Below are 27,680 nucleotides of genomic sequence, written 5' to 3'. Positions count from 1 at the left end.
ACCTGCGGTGGAAAGTGCTGGTTAATCTGACCTCTTCCAAGCTGGATCATCACGTTTGTTTGGGCCGATCTAGCATGGGCTTTATTAGTCTTGGGCTAACGTATCTGCCCCGTGAAGGCCATGTCCTTAGGCTGTTGTGTGGGGAGGTATGTCCATGCTGCTTGGTGGGAACACCAGGTTTCCCCAGACCGTGATCCTGGGGGTTCTGCCGCCTCCTTCCTGATGCTTCTGGCCTTGGAGGTTTTCTCAGCCTGGGTCACCTCTGCCCGCCCCCAGGGATCACCTTCTCTCTGCAGCTCCCTCCTCTCCCGTGTTCTTGTTATTTTGACCTACCTGTAGCTGATCTGTGTCCTCAACACAGCAAGACCTCTGGGATCGATTGCCTCCCTTTTCCCGAGCAGCGGCCTGGAGGCCGCTTCTGGGCAGTAAGCTCGGTGGTCATAGGCCTTACTTCCTTGTTGTCCTGTTCACAGTTCCGGGCTGCCTGTTTTTCAGGGTTGGAAAACAGCGGTTTTGATACATTGTGTTTGGCTTTCTCCTAAGGAAGGTAATCTTTCAGAGGTGGAAGCACAGGCTTTACTAATCTGCTTTTAATCTCATTCATTAGATTCTGAAATTTTAGGTCTTTTGGGGGTCTAGATTTTCCATGTTATTGTTAAAAAATTTTAATTGAGATGTATTTAGGAAATGCATCTATTATAAAAATTTTTAAAGAGATTTGATATTTCTATTTTTAGACATGGGGATTGGTGGGAGAAACGGAGAAACATCCATGTGTGGTTGCTTCTGGTGTGCCCCCACCCTACTGGGGACCTGGCCTGCAACCCAGGCATGTGCCCTGATAGGGAATTGAACCAGCCACCTTTGGCTTCCAGGCTGGCGCTCAGTCCACTGAGCCACACCAGCCAGGGTGAAAAATGCATCTATTTTAAATGTGTCAAGCGTTTTGACAGTTTAACTGCCACATTGTGTATTGTTTTATAGTTTCCACTTCTCTGTTGAAATTTCAGTCTGATCTTTTAGTTGCTTGTGCCTATCAAACCTCACACAGCTTCTGTGCTTGACCGCCTCTCCTCCTCCCTCGGGCTTGACACCCCGGCCAGCTGGTGGCCTGCACCTGTGTTTAGTCTGGGTTGTAGGTCACGCACCAGGACATGGGTTACGGCTTCCCAGCTGCCTACCCCGGAGCGAAGGACACTGCCTGGAAGGGGGAGGGACGGCAGAGCAGGAGCTGGCTCCCCGTGGGGCGAACACTCACCATTTGGCGGGGAGAGATAAGGGAACTGGCTGTTTTAATTCCCGCCTTTGGCTTCCTCCCGTGGGCCGTTCGTTCTGTGGCTTCTTCTTGCAAACCTGGAGGGAGGGCCGCTCCCTCGCCTGGCGGATGTGGCCGCCGAGCACCTGCTGTGTCCGCGGCTGAGCGGGGGCGGTGCAGTGGCACGGAGTCAGCAGACTTTTTCTGGAAAGGGCCGGGTAGTAAATGTTTCTGTGAGTCGCGTGTTCTTGATGACAACCGCCCGACCTCTGCGGTCAGTCCACAGACAATACCTAGACAATAAAACTTTATGGGCATTGCAGTTTCCACGTTGTCATTTTCAGGTGCCACGCAATATTTTCCTTCTCTTGATTGCTTTTTAACCACTGAGAAATATGAAAGGCATTCTCAGTCTGTGCGTGGGTCATATAAAATCAGGTGGCGGGCCAGATGTGGCCTGCGGGTCCGGCTGTGGTTTGCTGACCCCTGCAGTAATAGGCTGTGTCACGGGGTTCATGGGCTTCCTGTCTTGTTTTATTTTATTTTTGGAAAGAAATCACTTTAATTTACTTTTATTTCTTTTATGGATGTGAAACAGACATTGTTTTTTTGTCCCACTCACTGATGCATTTGTTGGTTGATTCTTGTATGTGCCCTGACCGGGTTTCGAACCCACAGCATTGGTGTATTGGGATGACGGTCCACCTGGCAGAGCTCCATGGCCAGGGCCTGGGCTCCTTATTCTGTGTTCCCCTTTCCTCTTTTGGTCTGTGCTCTGGGCTGGCATCTGCCCGGCGCTCTCAGCACTTTAAGCACTTTAATCCATTGCTGGGGGTTCTCCGCTTCAGGACCAAGTCTGTGTCTGCGTTTCTCGTTTTTTGGATTCACTCTTAATCTGTTTCTATTGTCTGCTCTTTTCTTCATTTTTTCAATCCCCCCGTCTTGCCCTACCTGTTACTATTTTGGAATTTCACATTGTACGTAAAAACCTGTGATCATTTGAGGCTCCAGGTAACAGCACGCTCCTCCGGAGAGGACTACCGAATTAGCAGCACGGGCAGTGCCAGGTCGCTGCGGAGCTGCCAGGAACTGAGATGATGCAAAACTGAGCGCCTGCCCTTGGCGGCGGCAGCGGGTGGTGGTGGGGCAGTGTCTCCTTGCTGCCACCTCACCTCTACAGGCTGCTCTCCGCGGTGCCCCTCAGAGCCCCTTAGAGCACCTCATCCCACCCCCCGCCCCCCACGGCCCAGGACAGTGGCCGCAGCCTGTCTCAGCAGCTGGGATGATGGTTGTGTTGATTGGCTCTGGGCCCCCATCCAGGACGCAGCCTTGGTCTCTTTCGTCTTGAGTCTCCTCCTCTCTAGAGTCCCGGCCTTGCTCTTCCTCGCCGCTTCCCCGTCTGTGGACAGATGCACTTCATGTTTCTGCCTGACCTTCCCAGTTGCTCTTGAAATTCATTCTTCAGATTTCTGGGAATTGCTGTGCTGTCCTGTGTGCAGCAGGTGCTGAGTATTTTCCTGCAAGGCTGAAAAAAAAAAAAAGCAGATAACCTTTGTTTTAGTCATCTGCAAATATTTGAACAGATGACATTTCCGACATATTCGAAAGATAGGAAAAATACACATTTTCTAACCTGTATGTTGATCAGATTCCATTTATTGACTTGGCCCATTCTATTTTCAGTGATACTGCATACAGTTGTGAAGCAGTCATTGTATTTCTTTGGTTTTAGTGGTCATTTTATTAAGGATCTTAAGGGTTACCTTGCCCAATCATTTCTGGTGTTCAGGTGTTGGCAGCACCCACGCGGGGGACCTGGCAGCCCCCCAGGCCTCCCTGTACCTGTGGGTGCGCGGGGTGGCATTGGTGAGAAAGAACGGGCTCGGGAGTCAGGCCTCTTCCCCAGTCCCGCCCCGACCGCCTTGGTGTCGGGTGGTCTGGGACTCGTCCTTGAATCTCTGTTCACTCTGCCTCAACCCTGAGCCTGTCGGGACTCCCCCACCAGCCCCCTGGCTTCGTTTCAGGACTTTGCCTTTACCCACTTTGCCCTTTTAGAGACCAGTGTGAGGTAAGAATGAGCAAGATGGAATAGTGCCAATTGTAAGTATCTGGATTCTGTACAAAAAAAGGCAAAGAAAATGTAAAACTTCTGTTACCACCCATTGGGAAGTTTTGTGTAAATTAACTACAAATGAAGACTAAGTATAGACTACTATATAAACACTCTTAAAAAATTATTTATTTTTAGAGAGGGGAAGGGGAGAAAGAGAGGGAAGAAAACATCAGTGTGAGAGAGAAACATCGATCGGTTGCTTCTTATGACCAGGGACCGAGCCCACAGCCCAGGCCTGTGCCCTGACTGGGAACTGAGCGTGTCCCCTCGCTTTGCAGGAGGGCGCCCAACCAACTGAGCAACACGGGTCAGGGCCGCATAGATACTCTGAAGTGGACAAGTTGAAGTGATTCTCATTCCCTGTGCAGGCTGTTCTCACAGTGCCGTGGTTATTTTTCCGGGCATCCTAGCTCCCTTCCCAGTGCCCTGGGCTGTTCCCGCAGGGGCTTCATCTCTGCCTTCCACTGTCTGGCTCTTTCAAGCCCTCCTCCGGGATGCTTGCTTCGTTGCCTCAGTAACGTTCCTCCTTCCTCCAATCCTGTCCAGGGCCCAAACCTTGTACTTTGAATGGTGGTCACTGGAGCCCGTGGCTTATTCCCATCTTCGGGTCCTCGGTGCCCAGGAGGCTGCCCCAGCACGTGTCCCTGCAGATGCCTGTCCCCACCTTCCACATTGCTGCCCTGCCCTCCGCCCTCCTGACGCTGCCCAAGTGATAGAGTGGACCGTGGCAATAGCTCTTATTTCTGTGTGAGCTTTATTCTCGGCTTATTCTTTAAACGTTTCATCTTTTGGCTTTTTCCTTCTTTTTCATAGCACCGAATAGCAATGCTTTTTAACCAGGGCTGCTCATCAAAACATTGGTGCCCGGAGCCCAGCCACCCTGGGGTCATCTCAGTGCCATGGGGCTCAGGACACTGGTCCACTGCCTGTCTGCGGTGGGCATCTCCTGTAGCCGTGGCCGTGAACCTCTAGCCCTGAGCACTCTATTGCAGCCTGGGTTTGTGTTTACTTATTACGTGTGTGTAGAGACCGGTGCCTTGTGTATGCCCCGTAGTTAGTGCAGATCGCGATGGTTAAAACTGAGCCACTTCTCTGTCATCTCCGTGGCTTACAGCCTCGCTTTCACCTTTCACGTCTGTCCCGTTTGATCTAAAATGTGTTCAGTACTGTACTGCCCATGTCTTGGGTTAGGTTCTCATCCTTTATTGGTGGGGGTGCTCTTGGCAAAGGCCTCCTAACTTATTTTCTCTCTTTCTAGCTTCTTCCTCTGCCTCCATCCGTTGCATAAACACCAAGTTTGTGTTGTGGGGAGGAAGAAGGCACTTCCACGGGATCACGAGGAAAGCATTCCAAGGACCCACGCGCGGGAGGTGGCGGTGTGACAAAGTGGAAATAGACGCTGTCCCCTGGGTTCCCGGTGTCCCATCTCTCTCTGTCCTGCCATGGAAAAAGTCCAGCCATGTCTTTACCAAGGCTGAAGCAAAATATAGAGTCCAGAGTTGCTGCTTCATGTTAAAGCTCAGTCTTTTGGAGCCCATACAGTCTGCCGTGGGTCCTGGTGGCTGCTGGACCTGCGTGGTCTGGTGCTCCGGGCAGGAGAGAACACGCAAGCACACGGGGCAAGTGTGTCCCTGGGTGGCGGGGCTGGGGAGAGAGAGCGCGTGCGTGCACAGAAGCACTTCTTTGTTCTTCTGGGATCATATTAGTGTAGGTTTGGGAAGGACCAGGTGCTTTACTAAGGAACCAGTCAGTCAACTTCCCACGTTTCTGTGGGCTTTTGATAGGCCCACGCCCTGGTTAGACCACCAGGTCTGGCACCCCTCCTTCAACACTCTGGTACCAGATGGGGGAGGTTAATCCCCTTGTCAAAGCAATGCTGTGACCCCCGGGGGTGTGAAACTGTAGCTTCCTGTGGAGGCAAACGGGCTCTCGCTCCCCAGTGTAGTAGACTCAATGGCTAATTTCCATTGCTCCCTTTTCCTTTTAATAATTAGCTAACTACCAGCGGTAACATTTTGACTTAGGACATGATCATTTGTTCTCTGGAGCACCCCAAGACAGCGTGAACCGTTAGAGCATGGTGCCCACAGGCTGTGCAGTGTGCCTGCCGTTGCTTCCAGCCTGGTGTGGCCATGTGGGGACCGGACTGAACCCCAACATCAGGTCTCGGCCGGCCTCCTCTTACCCGAATGAGTGGAGGAGCCAGACCTTGCCAATTCTTTCTTTTTTTTTTTTTTTAAATTTAATTTATTTACTTTTAGAGGGGAAAGGAGGGAGAAAGGCAGGGAGAGAAACATCAATGTGTTGTTGCCTTTCACATGGGCCCCACTGGGGACCTGGCCCACAACCCAGGCATGTGCCCTGACTGGGAATCGAACCAGTAACTTTTTGGTTTGTAGGCCGGCACTCAGTCCACTGAGCCACACCAGCCAGGGCGCCAATTCTTTATTGAAACCTCAGGGGCCCTGAATGTTTGTAGCTCAATTTAAAATTATTTATTTATTTATTTTTAGAGAGAGGGACGGGAAGGAGAAAGAGTGGGAGAGAAACATCAGAGTGTGGTTGCCTCTCGTGTGTTCCCCACTGGGGACCCGGCCTGCAACCCAGGCATGTGCGCTGACTGGGAATTGAACCAGCAACCCCTTGCTTCACAGGCCCGTGCTCAATCCACTGAGCTACACCAGCCAGGGCTGTAGTTTAGTTTTAAAAAAAAATTAAAAGGTTGCCCTGGCTGGTGTAGCTCAGAGGATTGAGCACAGGCTGCGAACCAAAGGGTCGCCGGTTCAATTCCTCGTCAGGACACATGCCTGGGTTTTGGGCCAGGCCCTGAGTATGGAGTGTGCAAGAGGTAACCACACATTGATGTTTCTCTCCCTCTTTCTCTTTTCCTTCCCCTCTCTCTAAAAAAGAAATAAGTAAAATCTTAAAAAAAATTAAAAGGTATTTGATCGATTGATTTTTTTTTTTTTTTAAGAGCTAGAGCAAGGGAGAAAGAGAGAAACACTGATTTGTGCCTCCACCCAGGTGTGCGTTCACCAGTTGCTTCTTGTGTGTGCCCTGACCAGAGATCAAATCAGCAGCCTTGGCGTACGGGGGTGACGCTCTAGCCAACGCAGCTACCTGGCCGGGGAGCAGCTCACTTTTCAGGAAGGAGCTGACTTCTCTCCCTGACAGTTAATACTTTTGCCAAGAGTCATATGCTTTCGTCCCGAGTATGTACACGGCAGCTACGCTGTTAGTGGTGTGAACAGATCGGTGGCTACTATGAAAACTGAGTTGGATACCGAACTGGATACCCGTTAAAGTGCTGTTGGTTCCAGGGCAGGGATGTCAAGCGCGTTGTCACCGGTGGGGGCCACATCAGCCTTGCAGTTGCCTTCAAAGGACCGCATGTAACTTTAGGACTATATAACTGTAACTACTCCTTAACAGTTAAGCGAGAGCCCGGTGCTGCTGCCGGGTAGAAACAAAGTGCCGGGCCGGATAAAACAAGGTGGGGTTGGCCCGCGGGCCTTGTGTTTGCCCCCTGTGCCTGGGTCCCTTCCAAAGACAGGGCCGGCAGATAGAGTGGAATACTAATCATACTGAGACTTTCAGTTCACGTTGTTCTTAAAAAGATCTTGATTTGATCTCTTTTTTCACTTAAAACCTCAGTTTCTAGTAACACCAACATACTTTATCATAAACATAGGTTTTGTTAGTTTAACATTGCTGTATCAGTATACACGAAATACGAAAAAAATTTAATGTCTATACTGTAATTATTAATAAGACCAATGTGTACAGTTTAAGTTTTTTCCCTTGGATTTTATCTGACTAAAGATGTATAGTTCAGACGACTCTTGAAATACTTTTCTTTTTTAAAGATTTTATTTATTTTTAGAGAGGGGGAAGGGAGGGAGAAATGGAGGGAGAGAAACATCGATGGGAGAGATAAACTTCGACCGGTTGCCTCTTGCACACGCCCTGACAGAAGACCAAACCTGCAGCCCAGGCACGTGCCCTGACCAGGAATTGAACCCATGACCTTTTGCTTTGCGGGACGCTGCTCAGCCAACTGAGCCACACTGGTCGGGGTGAAATACTTTTCTTTTTAATAAATGCAGGTTTATTTACTTGTTACCAGTTGTAGGATTTGCTTTTTTATGATTTAACTTTTGAAAACGGTAATCATTTATTGTGTTAGAAGTAAAAACAAAGGAGCTCTACTCGCAGTCTTGTTTCCGTTCTTCTTTATCGCCTTCCACTCGTGTCCCCTTCCTGTCTGTGCCACAGGCAAGCATTGTTATTTGTTTCTGGTTTATCTGCCCAGGGCACGGGCTTTGCGAGTCTTTTTCCCTTGTACTTTACACAAAAATTAGCATAGTATATACACGGTTATGTACTGTGTGCCTTTTTCATTTAACTGCTTTTCTTGGGATAATGGTTTAGTCAGTGTTGACGAGGAAAGGAGATTTTCTCCATGTCGCTATTGAGCATGTCACTGTGAGTATGGTCACACTCCCTAAGTGTGTCTTCCTTGTCATTGCCAGCTCGCCTTCACCAGAGATGGGCTCTGTGGACTGTGGAATGAGATGGTTAAAGACGGAGAAATTGTATACAACGGGGCAGAACTACCCCCGACCGGAGACCTGCCTGCTAGGAAAGGTAACGGCCTTTTACTAGTCCTTTTCATTGGTGACGACATGTATCAGTCACGTTTTACAGATTTTCTGGAATGTGCTGTAAAAACAGGAACGTCTGAGAATAACTCTTCAGAGTTTTGTTTCGCTTTGCTGGTGGTTATCTCAACATAGTTCATGTTATAGCTGCTGGAGTTTTATCGCGCTGTGCGAACGGAAGGCCTTTTTGTGCAAAACCTTCTCCCTGTGGTGTCCTTCCTCTGCTGTCTCCTCTGCAACTTATAGGAACATCAGTTCATATTTCTTAAGTTTTCTTAAAAAAAAAAGATTTTATTTATTTATATTTAGAGAGAGGGGAAGGGAGGAAGAGTGGGAGAGAAACATCAATGTGTGGTTGCCTCACACAAGCCCCCCGCTGGGGACCTGGCCTGCAATCCAGGCATGTGCCCTGACTGGGAATTGAACCATTGACCTTTCAGTTTGTGGGATGACGCCCAGCCCACTGAGACACACCAGTCAGGGCTCTTCTTTTACGTTTTGAAAGTATGTCTTGCCTTGGCCAACCATGAGTAGTGATTTTTAAAAAATCCTCACCTGAGGATTTGCTTAAGGAGAAAAGGAGAGGGAGAGGTGGGGGGCGGTGAGAGAGAGAAAGGAGAAAAAAACAGAACTATTGATCGGTTGCCCCCCGTGTGCACCTTAACTGTGGATCAAACTGGCAGCCTAGGCGTGTGCCCTGACTGGGAGTCGAACCCACAAACTTTTGGTGTATGGGACGATGCTCCAACGAACTGGGCCACCTGGCCGAGGTAAATAGTAATTTTTAAAAATTATTTCTTATTATTTAAAAAAATTATAAGATCTTTTCAGTTATAGTTGGCATATAATCATGTATTAGCTTCAGGTATAGAAGGTATATATAAATGTCTGATATAACTGATATCATTTATATAACTGATAAAGTGATCACCCTGATACGTCCAGTCCCCATCTGACACCATCCACGGTTATTACAGCATCATTGACTGTGCAGTACTTTATATCCCTGGGACTGTTTATGGGCAAACCGTGCGTCTATATCCCTTCGCCTTTTCACTCATCCCTGTAAACTCCCTCCTGTCTGGTGAGCGTCATCTGGTCTTTCTCTGTGTCTGAGTCTGTTTCTGTTTTGTGTGTTCATTTATTTTGTTTCATAAATAGTCATTATTATAAGATCAAGTACAAATAATAGTTTCTGAAATTTTCTCTGTATTGTTACCAAACAAAGGGACCAAGGGGTGTATGATACACTATTACCGAAAGGACCCCACACTAGGTTTGCTTGTCCGCCGCCAAAGGAAAGATGTCTCTCGATGCCAGAGATTTGTGAAAAGGAAAGGAAAGGTTTATTTAAAATGATACAGACTTAAAGCAGTGACCTAACATCTTCATTAAAATATCAAGGTCCTTTAGGATACCCACAGACACGCACAGTCCTTCCTTCTCCCGCTCCCTTAATTTGAGGTACCGTATCTCAGGAAGAGAAGTAGATTCAGGTTCCTGGCAGCCACGTGGCCTTCTCTTCACCAAAGCTGTGGGGGTAGGGGGTCTCCACTCTGCCAAAGCCACGTGGTTCTCTCCCTCACATGGCTGTGGGGGTCTCCACTCTTGTCGGAAACTCGTGGCTCTCCCTTCAGTGGCCGCCGTGCCTCAGTTTAAATCCCCGCGCCAGTCCTCCTCCGCAGCCCCATTTCCACTCCTCCCACGATCGGCTACACTTGCCAGTACTCCAGTATCCTTCCAGCGTTCCTGGGCTGCCGCTGTGAGTCTGGGCAGGCGTGGCTCCATGGCGTGGAGCCGATCATCTCCAAGCTCTCACTCGGACACTGTAACCAGGGGGAGTTGCCTCCCAGTTACACCTGGGGTGGAAGCACTCCCATCCCCCTGGCTCAGAGCATGGCTGCAGCTATTAAACATATCTATGAAACCAGTTAAAGGTTATAGACATGGTAAATGACCATGCCAGAGGTCAGCTGCAAGGCTGTGGCTGTCCAAAACAGCCCTGCATGTTCCTGCTCCGTGTGCCCCTTCCCCCACTCTCACCTGTGGGGGGAAGGGGTGAGGACATTCTAATATTTCCTGGACACCTTGTGTTCTGGACCCCATTCCAAATCCCTATTTGGGGCCCCCTCTTGGCTGCACCCTGTTACAGTGTGACTTTCCTTTTCGGAAGCCTTTGGCCCATGGATGGGACTCGGTCCCCTATTTTATTGTCATTGTGTCCTCCCTGAAGTACCAGTGAACAAACATTGTTGCTCAGATTTGTAGTTAGGAAAACTCAGACACTCTTTCAGTTGATCTAGACACTGGCTGTGAATTAGAATCACTGTTGAGGCTTAAAAATGGGTGCCTGCCCCCCAACCTGCAGACTCTGAAAAGCCTCACTTGAGACCCACCGCTGAAGTGTGTCAGTCCCACCTTTTGAAAGTCATCAAGATGAATAAAAAATACTGTCTTCAGAAGTAGTTCTTTCTTTCTTTGTAGAATGAATTGAGATACTGTCCACTTGAAAATACACTGTGAAAACAGTAGTGTATCCTCTCATTTACAGTGTCTATCAGAGTTATCCCTTTTTCCCGATACTTCACCGTGAAAATTCCCACACGCCCAGAACACAGAGCGCACACTGAGCAGCCGCGCCCCCTCGCCCAGACCTGCCCCCAGTTCCTCTGAGCCTGGGTGCGTCTCAGGGCGCCCTGGCTCTCTCTGTCTGTCTGTCCATCCGTGCCATTTACCGCACTCCCCTAGACACTGCATGCATGTAATTAACCTGATACAGTTCAGTTTAGTTTTTTGTCTTTAAGGTGAAAGTTATGCATAGTGAAATGCATATATTGTAAATTTACTATTCCACAGGTTTTGATGAATATAGTATATTTTTCCATGTATAATGTGTACTTTTTTGCTCAAATTTTTGAGGGAAAAATAAGAATGCGTATTATACATGGGCAGCCCCAGGTACTTAAAAAAACAGCTTATCTAGTTTTTGATCACTTCAAGGCCCAGGATACACAAAGTGTGAAAGCAGTTGGAGCAGACTTGAAAATTCCTTTATTTATTTTAAAAAATATTTTATTTATTTATTTTTAGACAGAGGGGAAGGGAGGGAGAAAGAGAGGGAGAGAAACATCAATGCGTGGTTCTTCTCGCGCGCCCCCTACTGGAGACCTGGCCCGTCGCCCAGGCATGTGCCCTGACTGGGAATTGAACCAATGACTCTTTGGTTCGTAGACCAGCACTCAATCCACTGAGCCACACCTGAAAATTCCTTTAAAATACAAAAAAAAAGTGTCTAAATATGAATAAATAAATAACTTAATTAAAAAATGAAAATGAAAGATTTTGGTAGTTCATTCTGTGTATTTTCAACCATTTATACCTCTTCTTTCTGCCCCCTAGTATTTGTTGGGGAATAAAAACAGTGTTTCCCCAAATGTGTTTCATGAGACACTAGTTCTAAAAGGTGCTTTGAAACATTCAAAGTGTATTTCTCATTTGTTCATTTGATGAATGTTTTTTTGTTCTTTGTTCTTTTAAATGCCATGTTAAAAGCAAAGCATAACTGTTCTTCATGCAGGTCCTAACTGAATTGTTTTGGGGAGTCATTTTTGGATATTCAGTAAAAGTTTCTATTTTTAGTGTGGAATGATGTGTGTTTTTTATTAGAAAATACTGTTTTCACAGACGTATTTACGTGTATCAAATTCCGTTTTGTGCATCTTATTTGTCGGTTGTGTTGTAGTGATTGCGAGGAACATGCAGAGCAGAGTAGAAGTTCCTCAAATGCAGTTTCTCGGCTGTATTTCCCCAGGATCGGTCACAGGCACCTTGTGTTATTGCGCTTTGCCGGTGCTGTGCTTTGCAAATGTTCTGTTTTTTACAAATTGAAGGTTTGTGGCAACCCTGCATTTTCCCAACAGCATTTGTTCACTCTGTCTCACATTTTGGTGATTCTTGTAATATTTCAAACATTTTCATTAGTATTATATTTGCGGTGATATGTGGTCAATGATTTTTTTTTTTTTAATCCTCACCGGAGGACTTTTCTTTCATTGTCTTTAGAGAGAGGGGAAGGGAGAGAGAGAAAGGTCAATAAGGGAGAGAAGCAGCGATTGGTTGTCTCCCCTCTGCCCCCGGACTGGGGATCGAACGTGCAACCTAGGTAAATGCCCTGACCAGGAATGAAACCTGCCACCTTGTGGTTATGGGACGACGCTCCAACCAACTGGGCCACACCGGCCAGGGCTGTGCTCGGGTATCTTTGATATTACTAGGCAGCCCCCTCCACTGGCAAATTGATTACAACTCACCGAAGGTGCAGATTGATGGTTAGTGTTTTTTAGCAATGCAGTATTTTTTAATTAACATGTACATTTATTTATTTATTTTTAAAGCTGTTTATTTATTTATTTTTAGAGGGAGGAAGGGAAGGAGAAAGAGAGGAAAAAAACATCAACGTGCGAGATGCATCGACTGGTTGCCTCTCATGTGCCTCCTTGCGGGGACCTGGCCCAGGTTCACGTGCCCTGACTGGGAATCAAACCAGCAGCGCTTCGGTTTGCAGACTAGCACTCAGATCCACTGAGCTACACCAGCCAGGGCTTATTTATTTATTTATATTTTTAAAAGATTATATTTATTTATTTTTAGAGAGAGGAGAAGAGAGGGAGAAAGAGAGGGAGAGAAACATCAGTGTGTGAGAGATACATTGATTGGTTGCCTCTTGCACACCCCCAAGAGGGGACCTGGCTAGGGACCTGGCCCGCAGCCCAGGCATGTGCCCTGACTGGGAACCAAACCAGCAACCTTTCAGTTCACGGGCTGGTGCTTAATCCACTGAGCCAGGTATGTACATTTTAAAAAGACTATGCTATTGCACACTTAATAGTCTATGGTGTAATGTAAACCTAACGTTCATAATGCAGTGGGAAACCAAAAAGTAATAAATCGTGACTCACTTCAGTGCGGTATTCGCTTTATTCTGGTGTCCTGAACCTCACCCTGCGTGTCTCCGAGGTGTGCCTGTGCTGTCTTCCGTGACAGCTACCCTGGCGTGGGTTCCTGCTGGTGTCCAGCTCGACCCGTTCACAATTTACTTCTGGGAGAGTTGGTTTCCAATCAGTTGCACTTCCTGTGGGATAAACTTCCCTTTCTTTCGCAGTCACGTGTAGAATTTTTCGCTCCTACTCCTGAGGAATGACGCTCCCTCCTGGCAGTAAGCCTTTGTCTCCATTCCAGGGGCCTGCTGTACACAGACAGGTGGGCTCGCAGTCTGACACCCTTTGCAGGGGAGTGGTTGTTTACTCGCGCCCTCTGTGGGGTTGCTTGTGTTTGTTATTTGGAGGGAAAGCAGAGGAGGGACCAGGATGCAAGGCATGTGAGGGGCTACCAAAGGTAGGCTCAGCTCACTGTTATTTTTGTCTAGGGCTGGCCTCGTGGGAAGAATGTGATGATCATGAGCTGCTTTGTTTATTGTAAACCTTCTCTGTGTGTGTAGAAACGATATTAGCCAATACTTGGCTTAGCTGCTGTATGTTGCCTTGGAAGTATTTTCTCATTTTTCCTTTAATCTTCAACTCTCCCAAGAAATAGAGGCCACAGCTTGCAAAATAACAGGGGGAACAGCTAGAACCTGAAGTCAGGTCTCTTGAAGTTTTGTTGCTATTTCTATTAGAGTCAGTATCGTGTCTATTTCTGTTATACTAGTTTATTGGCGTAGGACTGACTTTATGAAGTTCCATAGAGCTTATTTTTGGCTTTATCTGACTTCGTGTAAGTGTGGTGATTAAAGTTTGTGTGTGTGTGTGTGGGGGGGGGAGAATGTTAATCAGCACTCTTGGGTTATGTGTGTGAATTTTAAGAACTCGGATGAATTTTTAATTTGTTTTGGGACTGTGGATGTTTCCCTCATATCCTCAGTCTTTCACTGTCAGTTTCCTGCTGGTTTTACAGTTTTCTTTGGAGGATGTACACAAGCATGAAATATAGCCTGTTCCCCAAGTAGCTTTTGACTGTTTGGGCATAAAAGGCAGCCCCCTACCAAGGTTGAGAGCTGGGTGACAGAGACTCCGGCTGTCACCCGCCGCCAGGGCTGGAGCAGGTCAGGGGTGGGGTATTTCCTGTGGGCAGTGAAGTCAGCGAGTGCCGCCTGGGCTTTTGGGAAGTGTGCAGTGCGGGGTCACGAGGGAGAGACGGGCACAGCCATCCAGGGACCCGCCGGGAAAGGCAGCCAAGCCAGGCAGTGGGTGTGCAGGGTGACTGGGAGTCGTGGGTGGTGAGCCAGGAGCCTCGGGGGGGTTGGGCCAGACTAGAGGGAGGTGTGCCCCTGCGAGTGCTCTGCTGCTTCCAGATCCTGCAGGACACGCCCCAGGCTACACCTTTATACACGAGAGAGAGTCGGGAAGCACTGCAAGGAGGCCATAGGTGGTAGGACAAGCAGGTAGTGGGCGCTCAGAGAACCAAAATCTGACCCCTTAGTCCTCACACTGCCGCTCACCAGGGTCACCTGGAGCACGTGGGCAGACCCCCAGGGCCGGCCCCACCCCAAGTGGGATTCTGTAGGGTGGGGCAGGGCCTGGGAATTCGCATTTCTAACCCAGTGCCCAGTCCACCTGCCGATGCCTGCTTTTCAGAGAGTGCATTGTGTACGGTTGTACAGGGGAGTCAGAGACCCAGAGGGAAGGAGAGCCGTTTCCTACGCTCCTCAGAACACAGATCATGCTGCACGCCAACATACTCCATGGCAAGTGGCCGCAGTTCGAGTTCCCCCATGCATTTATTCTGTTCTCTGTCCAGTTTTCATTGCATTGGGTCTTTTGAGTTGTGCATGGAAAGCTTAATGTCCCCTGGGAGCTTGAGGCCTGACATCAGCTTCCGCAGGAGTCCCTTCCCTGCAGGGCGGAAGTGCCAGTGGGCCCCTGCCATTGTGTGTGGTTGCTGAAGCCCGATTTCTGGCCTTCAGTGTTGAAAGGCAGCAAGTGATAAGACAGACTCAAGGCTCTGGTAAAGTGGTTATACTTAGCCACGGCATGGGGACTGAAAGGAGTACACTCCTCCGCGGGTGGGGGGCATCGAGGCTGCCCCGAGGATTTGGTCCTGGCCCACCTGGTGGTTAACGTGCAGCACAGTGGGCGAGGCCTGCATGCATCCCTGGGGCCCATTATGGTCCTGGGACCCGCAGTGTGTTTGCATCAATAGCATCCTACTTGCATGAAGTGAATCTGGGGAGTGTTAATTTTGTCCTGATGATTTGCTGGCTCCCCCCCTCTTGTGGGCCTGAAGCACAGGGAAGCGCTAATGATGGCAGTGAGCTAATGAAGAAACAGGGGCACCCGACTTGGCCGCATTCTGTTTCCAGCCCTCGTGCTTGTGGCTGTTGCATCGTGAGCCCCAGGACGTGGGAGCCAGTGTTTGTTGTTTTGGTTATCCTGGAAGGGCCAGAGCCCCACTGGGTGTAAAAACACTGTGACAGCTTTTGCCCTGGCCGGGTGGCTTGGTCAGAGTGTCATCCCGTACACCAAAAGGTTGTGGGTTTAATCCCCGGTCAGGGCGCATACGGGAGGCAAGTGGTCCCCATTTCTCTCTCACATCATTATTTTCTCCTCTCCTTTTTCCCTTCCTTTTTCTCTAAAATCAATAAATATATATCCTTGGGTGGGGATTAAAACAAAACTCCTTGCCAGTTTTGTAGTTCAGAATTTTGGGTCCAGTCCTGGGAAGGGGGTTTTAGACAGCTTCCAGGGGGGGCTGAAGAGGGTGGCTGTCCCAAGGCTTGTCCGGCGCGGGGGGGGGGGGGGGGGGGGGGGCGGTTCCGTGTCACTGACCAGAGGAAGTTCAGCCTGGTGGTAAAAGCTTACACTTTTGTTATTAACTTTGCTGATTCTGACACATTTTAGCAGGTTTTGTAAACCAAGTCAGATAAAGGTCACTTTCTATCCAGTCTTCTACAATTTATTGTAATATAACCACGCTCACTTGTCTCTTACCATCTACTTTCACTTTCCTGTTCTGATATAACTAGACCTTTTTTTTTTAAGTTATTTATTTATTCTTAAAGAGGGGAAGGGCAGGGAAGAGGGAGAGAAACATCAATGTGGGGGTCGCCTCTCCTGGGGACCTGGCCTGAATCTAGGCATGTGCCCTGACTGGGAATTGAACAAACAACCCCTTGGTTCTCAGGTCTGCGCTCAATCCACTGAGCCACAGCAGCCAGGGCTCAAGAGTTTTTATAACTTAACATCTAGCCTCATTCTCCTCTCTGGAGGTCGGGGATGGGGCTCACAGGTCTCACCCTCTTGTCACTGTGTGGTCTTCCTGGTGACCAGCCCATACTCTGGAGCCAGGTAGAGGTTCCACTCCGAGTCAGTGCATCAACTTGGTGCACTGAGGTGCAGAACAGGGTCAAGCTGGGCTCCCTCTGCAACTGAAGACACTCCTGGGCTCAGTAAACATCAAGGGCTTAGGATCTCTGCCTGGAACCTGGGGCAACGGCAAATACATCTTTTTATTACACCTTTGATTACAGGTATCAAAGGGGGAAGTAGCCCTGGGTGGACGGGTCAGTTTGCTGGAGTGTTGCCCTGTGCACCACAGTGTTGCAGGTTTGTTCCCGAGTTGCGGCGTGCACAGGAGGCCTGATCGCTGTTTCTCTCTCTGTTTCTGGGGTGAGGATGAAAACAAAAAGTGGGAAGTAGGTGTTGGAGCATTTTCGTGGACACCTGGAGCCCACGTTCTTTGTCGGAGCCCTGTTTTGTATGTTTAAGGAGCAAGAATGTGCTCTGTAAGAGGTGGAAAGTTGTGTTTGCATCCTGGCAAAGTCTGACCTTGAGTCCATGCTGGTGTTCTCCCTCAGCTTTTGACGAGCATTTCACAGATTGGCTGTCGATTCAATCAGTTAATATTGAGCCAGTGTCACCCTGGCTGGTGTAGTTCAGTGGATTGAGTGCGTGTGGGTCTGCCAACCAAACAACCGTGGTTCGATTCCCAGTCAGGGCACATGCCTGGGTTGCAGACCAGTTCCCAGCAGGGGATGCAGGAGAGGCAACTATACATTGATATTTCTCTCCCTTTCTCCTTTCCTTCCCCTCTGAAGATAATTAAAAGACAAATAAAAAGAAAAAAATAGAAAAAAATATTGAGCCGGTGTCTTCAAGTGAACAGGATTCGCGTACCGTTTTCAAGCTGCACTTTAGAACAACTTAATGTACAAAAGTTTGTCAGAATTTTATAATTCAACGAGACTGACTTTGTAATCTTACATTTTCACAGTCTGACTCATGTGAAAGCCAGGTTACCTGCGAAGTGGAAAGTTTAGATATCCAGATGAACTAGACTGTTCTTGAGAAAGCCAACGCGTGTACTGTGTCGGGGGCCACAGGGCCAGCGTTTTAGGACCCAGAGCCGCTCTGCCCAGAGTTGCCGAGCCAGCCTGTCTTTTCCTGAGTTCTCTGAGGGTTCGCCTGGATCGTGTGGATTCCGATTCTACCTGTAACAGTGCTTCTAAGCTAGCAGTTTCTGAGAGGTTTTTCTTTCTGCTAACTTTAAACACACAGCCTTATGCAGGTATCACGGCTGCAGCGTGGTCTCCTTCGTGCGCGTGCTGTGGAGCGACCACAACAGGGTTAGTTCACTACCATCCATGACCTCATACGGTTATTTCTGTGTGGGGGTGAAAACATTTGCGATTTTCCTTAGCCCCTTTTCAGCGTACAATGCAGCGTTGTTACCTGTAGCCACTGAGCAGTGTGTTAGGTCCCTCTTCTCATCCTCCTGTAGCTGGAAGTCCTGCGCTGTGGCCCCGCCCCCGCCCCGCCCCTGCCCCGCCCCCTGCCTCAGCCCCCGCCCCCCTCCCCCCACCGACTCCTGCCCCTGGCTTTACCAGTCTCCTCTCTCTCAGAGTCTGGCTTTTTTAGCTCTCACATACACGTGGGTCACACAGTAATTGTCTTTCTCTGACTTATTTCATTTTGTAATGTCTTATTCATCCATGCTGCTGTGAACGGCAGGATTTCCTTCTTTTTTATGACTGGATACCCAGTGTGTGCATGTGCCGTACACGTACAATGGAATATTTTATAAATATAGCTCACACTTCATTTAGTCATGTGTTCACGGACACCCACACTGTTTCCGTGGCTTGGCTATTGTGAGTAATGCCGCAGTGGATACTGGGGTGCAGGTATATTTCCGAGTTAGTGTTTCATTTCGTTTGCACAGCTGGTTCTGTTTGATTGTGTGAGGAGCTGCCACACTGTTTTCCACAGTGGCCGCGCCGATGCTCAGTCACACCAACAGTGCACGAGGGTTCCCTTTAGAGAGGTGACCCGCTCCACCCCCCACCCCCGCTCCACCCCCCCACCCCCGCTCTCCCCAAGGCTGGCCATTATTTAAAGTCTTAGAAGTTTCTTTTCTGTGGGTTTTTGATTTCCATGTTACAAGATTATATAGGCCTCAGTTCTTCTTGTTTTTTTTAAAAAAGATTTTAGGCCCTGGCTGGTGTAGCTCAGTGGATTGCGCGCGGGCCTGCGAACCAGACAATCGCGGTTCGATTCCCAGACAGGGCATATACCGGGGTTGCAGTCCGGTTCCCTCCCTGCAGGCCAGATTCCAGCAGGGGACGCACGAAAGGCAACCATACATTGATGTTTCTCTCCCTCTCTCCTTCCCTTCCCCTCTAAAGATAAATAAATAAAAATCTTAAAAAAAAGATTTTATTTATTTCATTTTTAGTGGAGAGGGAGAGAAACATCAATATGTGCTTGCCTCTCTCACACCCCCTATTGGGGAGGCAGGTGTCCTACTGGGAATGGAACCTGTGACCCTCTGGTTTGCAGGCGGCGCTCAGTCCACCGCGCCACACCAGCCAGGGCATCAATTATGCTTGTTAAACCAATCAGACTAGGAGTACCACTGGATTTAATAGAATTCAGTTAATTTAATCCTTGGTGGCAGAGGAAAGCAAACCCACATGTACAGTGCAGAGTACTTAAGAGTGGTGTTTGATACCAAGGGTCTGCTGGCAGCGTAGGGTTTTCTCCTGAATGAGTCTGAATTACTTGTAATTACCTAGCGTTCCACCGTAGTCTCATCGCCCCGCCCCGGAAATCTGGGTGGCGTTTTGCTGTCTGGCCTTGATGTTGCCAGTGAGGTGCATTTGCTTGTATTGCATATAAGTGGAATTATATGATATGTGACATTTTGAAACAGATTTTATTTACTCTGCACTTACACCTTGGAGGCTGTGTGTATTCATAGTTATTCTTATTGCTGAGTAGCGTTCCATTATTTGAAGGTACCGCAGTGTGTTGATCTGTTCAGCTACTGAGGGACATTTTGGTTGTTTCTGTTTTGGGATAATTATAATAAAGCCTTATGAACATTCTTTACACATTTTGCATAAATAGCCCTGGCTGGTGTGGCTCAGTGGATTGAGTGCTGGCCTGTAAACCAAAGGGTCACTGGTTCCATTCCCAGTCAGGGCACATGCCTAGGTTGCGGGCTAGGTCCCCAGTAGGGGGCGTGCAAGAGGCAACCACACATTGCTGTTTCTCTCTTTCTCCTTCCTTTCCCTCTTTCTAAAAATAAATAAAATCTTTAGAAATGTTTTAAAAATAACAAAAAAAACAGATTTTGCATGGATATAATTGCCATTTCTCTGGGAAACCTATCTACTAGTGTTGATTGCAGGGTCACATGGTGTATGTCTCACTTTATACAAAACTGCCAAACTGTTTCCAAAGCGGCTTTATGATGTTGTGCTCCCGCCAGCAGTGCTTCCTGGGCCCCTTGCTCTGTGTCCTGTCCAGCACTTGCTATTCCCACTGGTCTTCCTTTTAGCCAATCTTGTAAGTGTATAGTGGATGTCACCAGGGTTTTAACTTGCATTTCCTTAAAGGCTTATGCTGTTGAACACATTTTCATGTGGTTATTTGCTATTTTTATGGCCTCTTGGGTGATGTTTCTGTTTAGATCTTTTTATTCATTGGTTAATGAGGTTGTTTGTTTTCTTTTTGGACAGGCTCGATAACTCCTTATACTTCATATTCTCATTACAGGTCTTTTGCCAAACATGTGATTCGTACCTTGGTTTTTCATTCTCTCAGCAGTGTCTTCTACAGTTTTTTCTTCCATGGGTTGCGCTTTTGGTCTTATTGTGTGTTTTTGCCTAGTGCTTGGTGGCAGATTTTCTCCTGCATTTTCAGGAGTTTCTTGAATATTTGTTCCTTGTTGGTTTTGTGTATTTTTAGGTACTCTTTACCGTTTGTAGTATGCTATAATTTCTTCCACAGACTTAGATGTATATTTCTAATTGGGTCATTTAGAAAATAATTTGTATAGCAAGAGCCTTCTGTAGGATAGGACAAGGTTACACTTCAAGGTTAAGGTTAATTCTTTCTTCACTTGTCATGTAAGCGGTTTCATGACATTTGTTCTTCACCGAAGCTGTCAATTGCCAGTGTCCTAAGTCAGGGTTCTCCACTTTCCCTTTGGCCCGGGGCTCTGGGATATGCTGTGTCCACAGTGGGGCCCGTGAGCAGTGGCGTTCAGTTGGTGGTGGAGCGGGGCAGGGTGCAGAGTCGAACAGTTTCCTCTGGACGCCTGAGGGAGTCACTGGATAAAAACAGCTAATGTCAAATTCAAGTTTGTAATCACCAGAGACTAAGATTCTGACCTGTGAAATGGAGTCGGAAATTGATGAATATTGTGGGAGACATGCTTCAAAGAAGAACTCGAGTGCTATATTGATTTCTTCATTAAAAGGGTGACTGGGCGATTCATTTCTTGTTAATCACACTGTACCCGTTACAGTGATAAATCATGTAATTAAAAAAAATCACCAGACATTCAGCAAATGATCCACGTTGTGACTTACTTCACTTTTTCATTTCTGGGAGGGACATTTGCCAAGAGACTGACATGTGATGTTGCATTTTGAAAAACAAGTTACAAATTTAAGAAAATATTTTTAATTTTTCAGATGATGGTGTTGATACTCAGAGTGGGACGAAGAAAGAAGACCTGAATGAGAAAGAAAAGAAGGACGAAGACGAAGCTCCCGTGCCTGCGCACCGGTCCAAGTCTATCCTCGAGAGCTGGGTGTGGGGCAAGCAGCCAGGTGCGGTGACCCGAGCATCGTGGTGACCTGAGTGTCTGCTGCTTTGGAAAGCTGGGTCGGCTCTCACTCTCTAGATGTACACCAGAGATGGCATTTTCTTTTTATTTGGTCATGGAGTTTTAAAAAAATTTAAGTTCAAATTTGTTTACATTGTGGTAAATGATACATAATACACAGTTTACAATTTCAGCCATTAAGACGTTTGTTTAATTAAAATTTTTTTTTAAAGATTTTTAAACCGTAGCTGGTGTGGCTCAGTGGTTATGTGCCAGCTTGTGAATGAGGGGGATTAATGGTTCGATCCCTAGTCAGGGCACATGCCTGGGTTGTGGGCCAGGGCTTCAGTACGGGGTGTACGAGAGGCAGCCACACACACATTGATGTTTCTGTCCCTTTCTCCCCTCTCTAAAAATAAATAAATAAAATCTTGGGAAAAAAGATTTTTTAAATGTATTTTTAGAGAGAGGGGAAGAGAGGGAGAAGGAAGGGGTAAAAGAAACATCCATTGATTGCCTGCCCTGTACCGGGGACCTGGCCCACAGCATGTGCCATGACCGGGAATCGCTCTGGAGACCTTTCAGTCTGTGGGAGGACGCCTAACCCACTGAGCCACACCAGCCAGGGCACGATTCAGCCATCTGTAGTGTGTAGTTCAGTGGCAGTGAGTAATTTCACACTGTTATGCAAGCATTACACCATCCATCTCCAGAGTCTTTTCATCTCACAAAACAGAAAGTCTGTCCTCATTGGACCATAACTCCACTTTGTTCTCTGCCCATGCCCCTAGAAACCACAATTCTACTTCCATCCTTAGGATTTTGACTAGTCTAGTTACCTATGTAAGTGGCGGAATGGTATAATATTTGTACTTTTGTGATTGGTTTGTTCTGTTATTTAGCACAGTGTCTTCAAGGTTCAGCCACGTTGTCAGAATTCCCTGCTTTGTAAGGCAGAGTAATATTCTACTCTATGTACAGACCACATTTTACTTATCCCTTCGTCTGTGGGTGGGCATTTGGATTTCTGCCCCCTTGTGGCCGTTGTGAATAATGCTTCGAGCATGGCTGGGCCAAGTTCCAGTGTCTGCTTTCAGTCTGTGTGTATATATACCTGGGAGTGAAATTGCTGGATCATGTGGTGACTCTGTTCTACCTTTTTGTGGGCCGGGCAGACTTTCCCACAGTGGCTGTACTGTTTTAATCCCTGTCAACAATGTTGGAGCGACCGAGCTCACCTGCATCCTCACCAGCAGTTGGTGGTGTCGACTAGTTTTTTAATTTTAGCTATTCTCACAGGTGTGTGGAGATCTCTCATTGTGGCTTTTATATTTTGTTTTATTAAGGTTTTATTTATTTTATTTTTAGAGAGAGGGGAGGGAGGGAGAAAGAGAGGGAGAGAAACATCAGTGTGTGGTTGCCTTTCACATGGCCCCCCACTGGGGACCTGGCCCACAACCCAGGCATGTGCCCTGACTGGGAATTGAACTGGTCACCCTTTGGTCTGAAGCCCCCACTCAATCTCCTGTTCTACACCGGCCAGGGCTCTCATTGTGGTTTTAATTTGCAGTTCCCTGTGGCTCATGATGGTGTTCCTCTTTTCATGTGCTTATTTATCATTGAGATAAATATTACATATATATTTTTTACTTTGTGTTTTGCAAGTTCTTTTTTTTTTTTTTTGAGGTGTTAATTTATTTCTGAGAGAGGGGAAGGGAGGGAGAAAGGAGAGAGAGATTGATGCATTGCCTCCATTATGGGCCCCAACTGGGAACTGAATCTGCAACCTGGGAATGTGCCCTGACTGGGAATTGAACTGGTGACCTCTCACTTTGCCGGATGTTGCTCAACCAACTGAGCCACACACGTCAGGGCAAGTGTTGTGAATTCTTGGATACTTGGGTACATATTCTGGATACTGGTCCTTTATCTTACACACGCATGCGTGGCATAACAGTGTTTTGGTAAGGGATGGACCACATGTGTAACAGAGATCCCGTAAGAGTATAATGGAGCTGCAAACTTCCAATCGCCTGAAGATGTAGGTGCAGTCTCGTCCTGGTGCAGCCCGCTAGTCACAGGTTTGTGGTGCTGCTGGTGTGACACACATACTGTGTCGCCAGTCGGGTGAGAGCATAGTATGTACAATGATATGTTCCTCACACTTGATGATGATGATTGACTATGTTACTGGTTGATGTATTTACCATATATATTTACCTGCCCTGGCTGGTGTGGCTCAGTGGATTGAGCGCCAGGCTGCAAATCAAAGGGTTGGTGGTTTGATTCCCACTCAGGGCACATGCCTGGGTTGTGGGTCAAGACCCCAGTAGGGGGCGTGCAAGAGGCAACCACACACTGATGTTTCTCTCCCTCTCTTTCTCCCTCCCTTCTGCTTTCTCTAAAAATAAATAAATAAAATCTTTTAGAAAGTGAAAAAATTAAGCTTATAAAGTAAAAATGTAGTAAGCTAAGGTTAATTTATTATTAAAGAAAGAAAAATATTTTTAAAAGAATTTAGTGTAGCTTAGGTGCACATTGCCTATAAAGGCATTTAAGGTTGATGCTTCCTTTTATAGCTGGGTGATGTAGGTGAGGTGTTAACATCCCCTATTATTATTATACTCTTGCCCATTTCTGTCTTTTATTTTTTTAACTTTTCTTTTTTTTTTTTTAAGATGTTATTTATTTAGTTTTAGACAGAGGGGAGGAGAGGGAGAGAGGGAGGTGAGAAACATCACACATCACTGTGTGGTTGCCTGTCATGCGCCCCCTACTGGGGATCTGGCCTGCAACCCAGGCATGTGCCCTAACTGGGAATTGAACCCGTGATCCTTTGGTTCTCAGACCGGCAGCACTCAATCCACAGAGCCACACCAGCTGGGGTGGTCTGTAGTATTTTTAAAAGTTGTTGCCATTTCTTTTTTAAGGCTGTTAATATTTGCTTTATCCATGTAGTCGCTTTTGTGTGTTGGGTGTATGAATGTTCGTAAATGTTACATTCTCTTCTTGGGTTGAGCTCTTTGTCATTGTGTAATGCCCTTCCCTGCCTTTTATTGCACTCTTCGTTTTAAGACCTATTTCATTTAAGTATAGCTACCTGCTTTCTCTTGGTATCTGTTTGTGTGGGCTATCTCTTTTCATGATTTCACTTTCCATCTGTGTGTTCTCTCACCTGTAGGTGAGTCTCTTTTAGGTGGCATATAGGTGGCTCTTATTTTTTTATCCATTCAGTCATATGTCTTTTGATTGGAGAATTCAGTTCATTTACATTTAAAGTAGTTATTTATAGGCATGTACTTACTGCCATATTTGTTGGGTTCCAGCTATTTGGTAGTTCTCTGTTCTTTCTTCTCTTGCTGTCTCTTCCTTTGAGGTTTGATGACTTTCTCTAGTAGTATGTTTAGATTCCTCTCTCATTACCTTTGTATCTACTGTATGTTTTTGCTCTGTGGTTGCCATGAGTCTTATGTGTATAAAAGTCCATTTGAAGTTGATAACTACATAAGTTTGACTGCATTTTAAAGCTGTATATTTTTACTCTCCCCATGCATTTTATGTTTTGATGTCATAACTCATATTTTCATATTTTGTGTATCTGTTCATTATTATTGTTGTTTTTTACTTCCTTTGCTTTTTAAATTTTATATTAGCTTTATATGTCATTAACCCTCTGCCTTTAGTATATGTTTACCTTTTACCAGTGAGACTTTTATTTTTACTTTTATATCGAGTCCAGCACAAACAGTGCCCCCTTTTTATTATGAAATCTTCTATTACAAAGTCATAACTGCTGGGGACCGCTCTGTGTGATTTTGGAGATTGCAGCCCCTCGAGAGCAGGCTCTGAAAGGGGCTAGTAAGTCTCTCTGAAAAACCAGGTAACGCAGGTGGCTGCCATAACCCGACTGTAACACCGAGGGTCCCCATGGGAATCAGGCCTGATACATACATACATTGTATCCTTTGAAGCCTGCTCTGCTTTGCTTTGTATGGATCTGTTGACATAAACCGGATGTTTAAGTTCAAGGCATAAATGGTAAACTCCTTACCTCATGAAACTCGTCTTAAAGACCCTCTGGCATCAGCATGACTCACAGACCCTGACCTGTGACAGACCTCTGTGTTCCTTCCATTGTCATCCATACGTAATGCCTGTTTTTGTGTGACTGTAGCCTTTTGACATTGATTGATGAGCTATGCATGTGTGCACCTACACACACCATTCCCAATAAAAGCCATTTGGGAGAAGGGCTCGGGGCGTTCCCTGCTGGAGGAGTCACCATCCCTTTCCCACTGGAACAGCAAGATTGTGTTCGGGACGACTTATTTCTCATCTGCGGCGGAGAGGAGAATATTGCAGGATGGCGTTCCTCCCACACATAAGCAAGTAGTTCTGTAACTTAACAACACTCAAGCACAATATGGGACATTTTAGGTGAAATGTTTAAATTAAAACTATACATTATTATACCCATATTATTACCCCACCAACCACACTCAAGCAGGCGTTACTTCTTCCGGACCCCGTATGTTTTCTTGTTACTAATTAGTTTCTTTTTAGCTGAATCAAATTCCTTTAACATTTCTTGTAAGTCTGTTAAGTTGTGATGAACTCCTTTAGTTTTCATTTGTCTAGAAAACTATCTCTCTACCCTGGCTGGTGTGGCTCAGTGGATTGAGTGCTGGCCTGTGAACCAAAGGGTTGCAGGCTCGATTCCTGGTCAGGGCACATTCCTGGGTTGCGGGTCAGGTCCCCAGTGGGGGGCACGTGAGAGGCAACCATACATTGATATTTTTCTCTCTTCCTTTCTCCCTCCCTCTAAAAATAAATAAATAAAATGTTAAAAAGGAAAACCATTTCTCCTTCAATTTTGCATGGTAACTTTGTTGGGTAGGGTATTTTTGGTTGGGTTTTTCCTTCAGCACTTTGAATGTATTGTCCTATTCCCCTCTGGCCTGCACAGTTTCTGCTGAAAAATCTGCTGATAGCTTCTTACTTATGGGTACTCTGTTGTATGTAGGCTGTTTTTCTCTTGCTTCTTTTAAGATTCTGTCCTTGTTCACTTTGTTATTTAAATATGAGGTTTCTTTTTTTAAAAAAATATTTATTTTAGAGGGGGGAAAGGGAGGGAGAAAGAGAGGGAGAGAAACATCAATGTGTGGTTGCCTCTCATCCGCCCCCTACTGGGGGCCTGGCCTGCAACCCAGGCATGTGCCCGGACTGGGACTTGAACTGGTGACCCTCTGCTTTGCAGTCTGGCTCTCAATCCACTGACCCAGACCAGGCAGGGATTGTCGTTAACTTTTGACATTTTCATTGTAATGCGTTTTGGTGTGAGTCTCTTTGAGCCCAGTCTCTGGGCTTCATGGATCTTGAAGTACATTTTCTTCCCTTTTTACATCAAATACATTTTCTGTTCTTTCTCTCTCTTCCTCCCCCCCATATGGGACCCCTATAATATGATGTTAGTATGCTTGGTGTCTCATAAGTTCCTTAATCTGTCTTCACTTTTTTTTATTTTTTTTATTTTGGTGCTCTGATTACATGAGTTCTGTTGCTCCATCTTCAAGTTCACTGGTCCTTTCTTCTGCATCCTTTGAGTCTGCTATTGAACCCCTGTGGCCTGTTTTTCAGTTGTTTTCTGCCCCCCCTTCCCCAGCGTACTTTCTCTTTGTTATTCAGATTGGGCAGCTTGGTTCTTCTAGTTCACTGATCCTTTTTATTTTTTAAAAATATTTTATTTATTTTTAGAGAGAGGGGAAGCGAAGGAGAAAGGGAGAGAAGCATCAATGTGTGGTTGCCTCTCGAGGGTCCCCTACTGGGCACCTGGCCTGCAACCCAGGCATGTGTCCTGAACCAGCGTCCAGCGTCCCTTTGATTCACAGGCTGGTGCTCAGTTGGTGCTCAGTCCACTGATCTACTGAGCTGCACCAAGCAAGGACTATTCTTGTTTTTTTTTTTAAAGATTTTATTTATTTATCTTTAGAAGGGAAGGGAAGGAGAGGGGGAAGGGAAGGAGAGAGGGAGAGAAACATCAATGTATGGTTGCCTTTCGTGCGTCCCCTGCTGGGAACTGGCCTGCAGGGAACCTGCCTGCAACCCTGGCATGTGCCCTGACTGGGAATCGAACCGCGATTGTCTGGTTCGCAGGCCCGCGCTCAATCCACTGAGCTACACCAGCCAGGGTACCCATTCAGTTTTATTTTCAGTTATTACATTTTTCAGTTCTAAAACTTCCAGAGGCATGGGTGCTGTCTGTGAGCCTCAGGGCTGTGTCTGGGCTTTTCAGCCAGGCAGGGGAGAGACATATGATTACTTAAAAGGAGAAAACGTCGTGCCTCTTCAGGAAGGCAGAGCTTTTCCTACACCCGGCTTCTGGCGGAAATTCCACACAGGAAGCACACTGGCTGTCTCAGTCAAGGGTCCCGTGTGTCCATGGGGGCTCAGACACCTCTCCGTGCTGGCCCAAGGATGACGCAGGACTGGTGCTTTGTGTGTAAACCTTCGTCCTTCCTCATCTTGAGCCCAGAGTGGAATT

General features: G+C 46.8%; 1 protein-coding gene across 1 annotated transcript in view; it reads left to right on the top strand.

Moving 5' to 3' along the window:
• Nucleotides 1-27,680, top strand: part of HERC2 (HECT and RLD domain containing E3 ubiquitin protein ligase 2) — a 185,452-nt gene that overhangs the window by 7,149 nt on the left and 150,623 nt on the right. Inside the window, exons 3-4 of the mRNA XM_053658983.1 lie at nt 7,901-8,015; nt 21,006-21,143. Coding sequence (XP_053514958.1) covers nt 7,901-8,015; nt 21,006-21,143 — 253 coding nt within the window. The remainder of the gene's footprint in view (nt 1-7,900; nt 8,016-21,005; nt 21,144-27,680) is intronic.

This window comes from Artibeus jamaicensis, unplaced genomic scaffold (assembly GCF_021234435.1).
Source record: "Artibeus jamaicensis isolate MK-2021 breed Jamaican fruit bat unplaced genomic scaffold, CSHL_Jam_final scaffold_612, whole genome shotgun sequence".
NCBI lineage: Eukaryota > Metazoa > Chordata > Mammalia > Chiroptera > Phyllostomidae > Artibeus > Artibeus jamaicensis.
The sequence above is the reverse complement of the archived record's forward strand: the minus strand, read 5'-3'. Positions and strand labels throughout refer to the sequence as shown.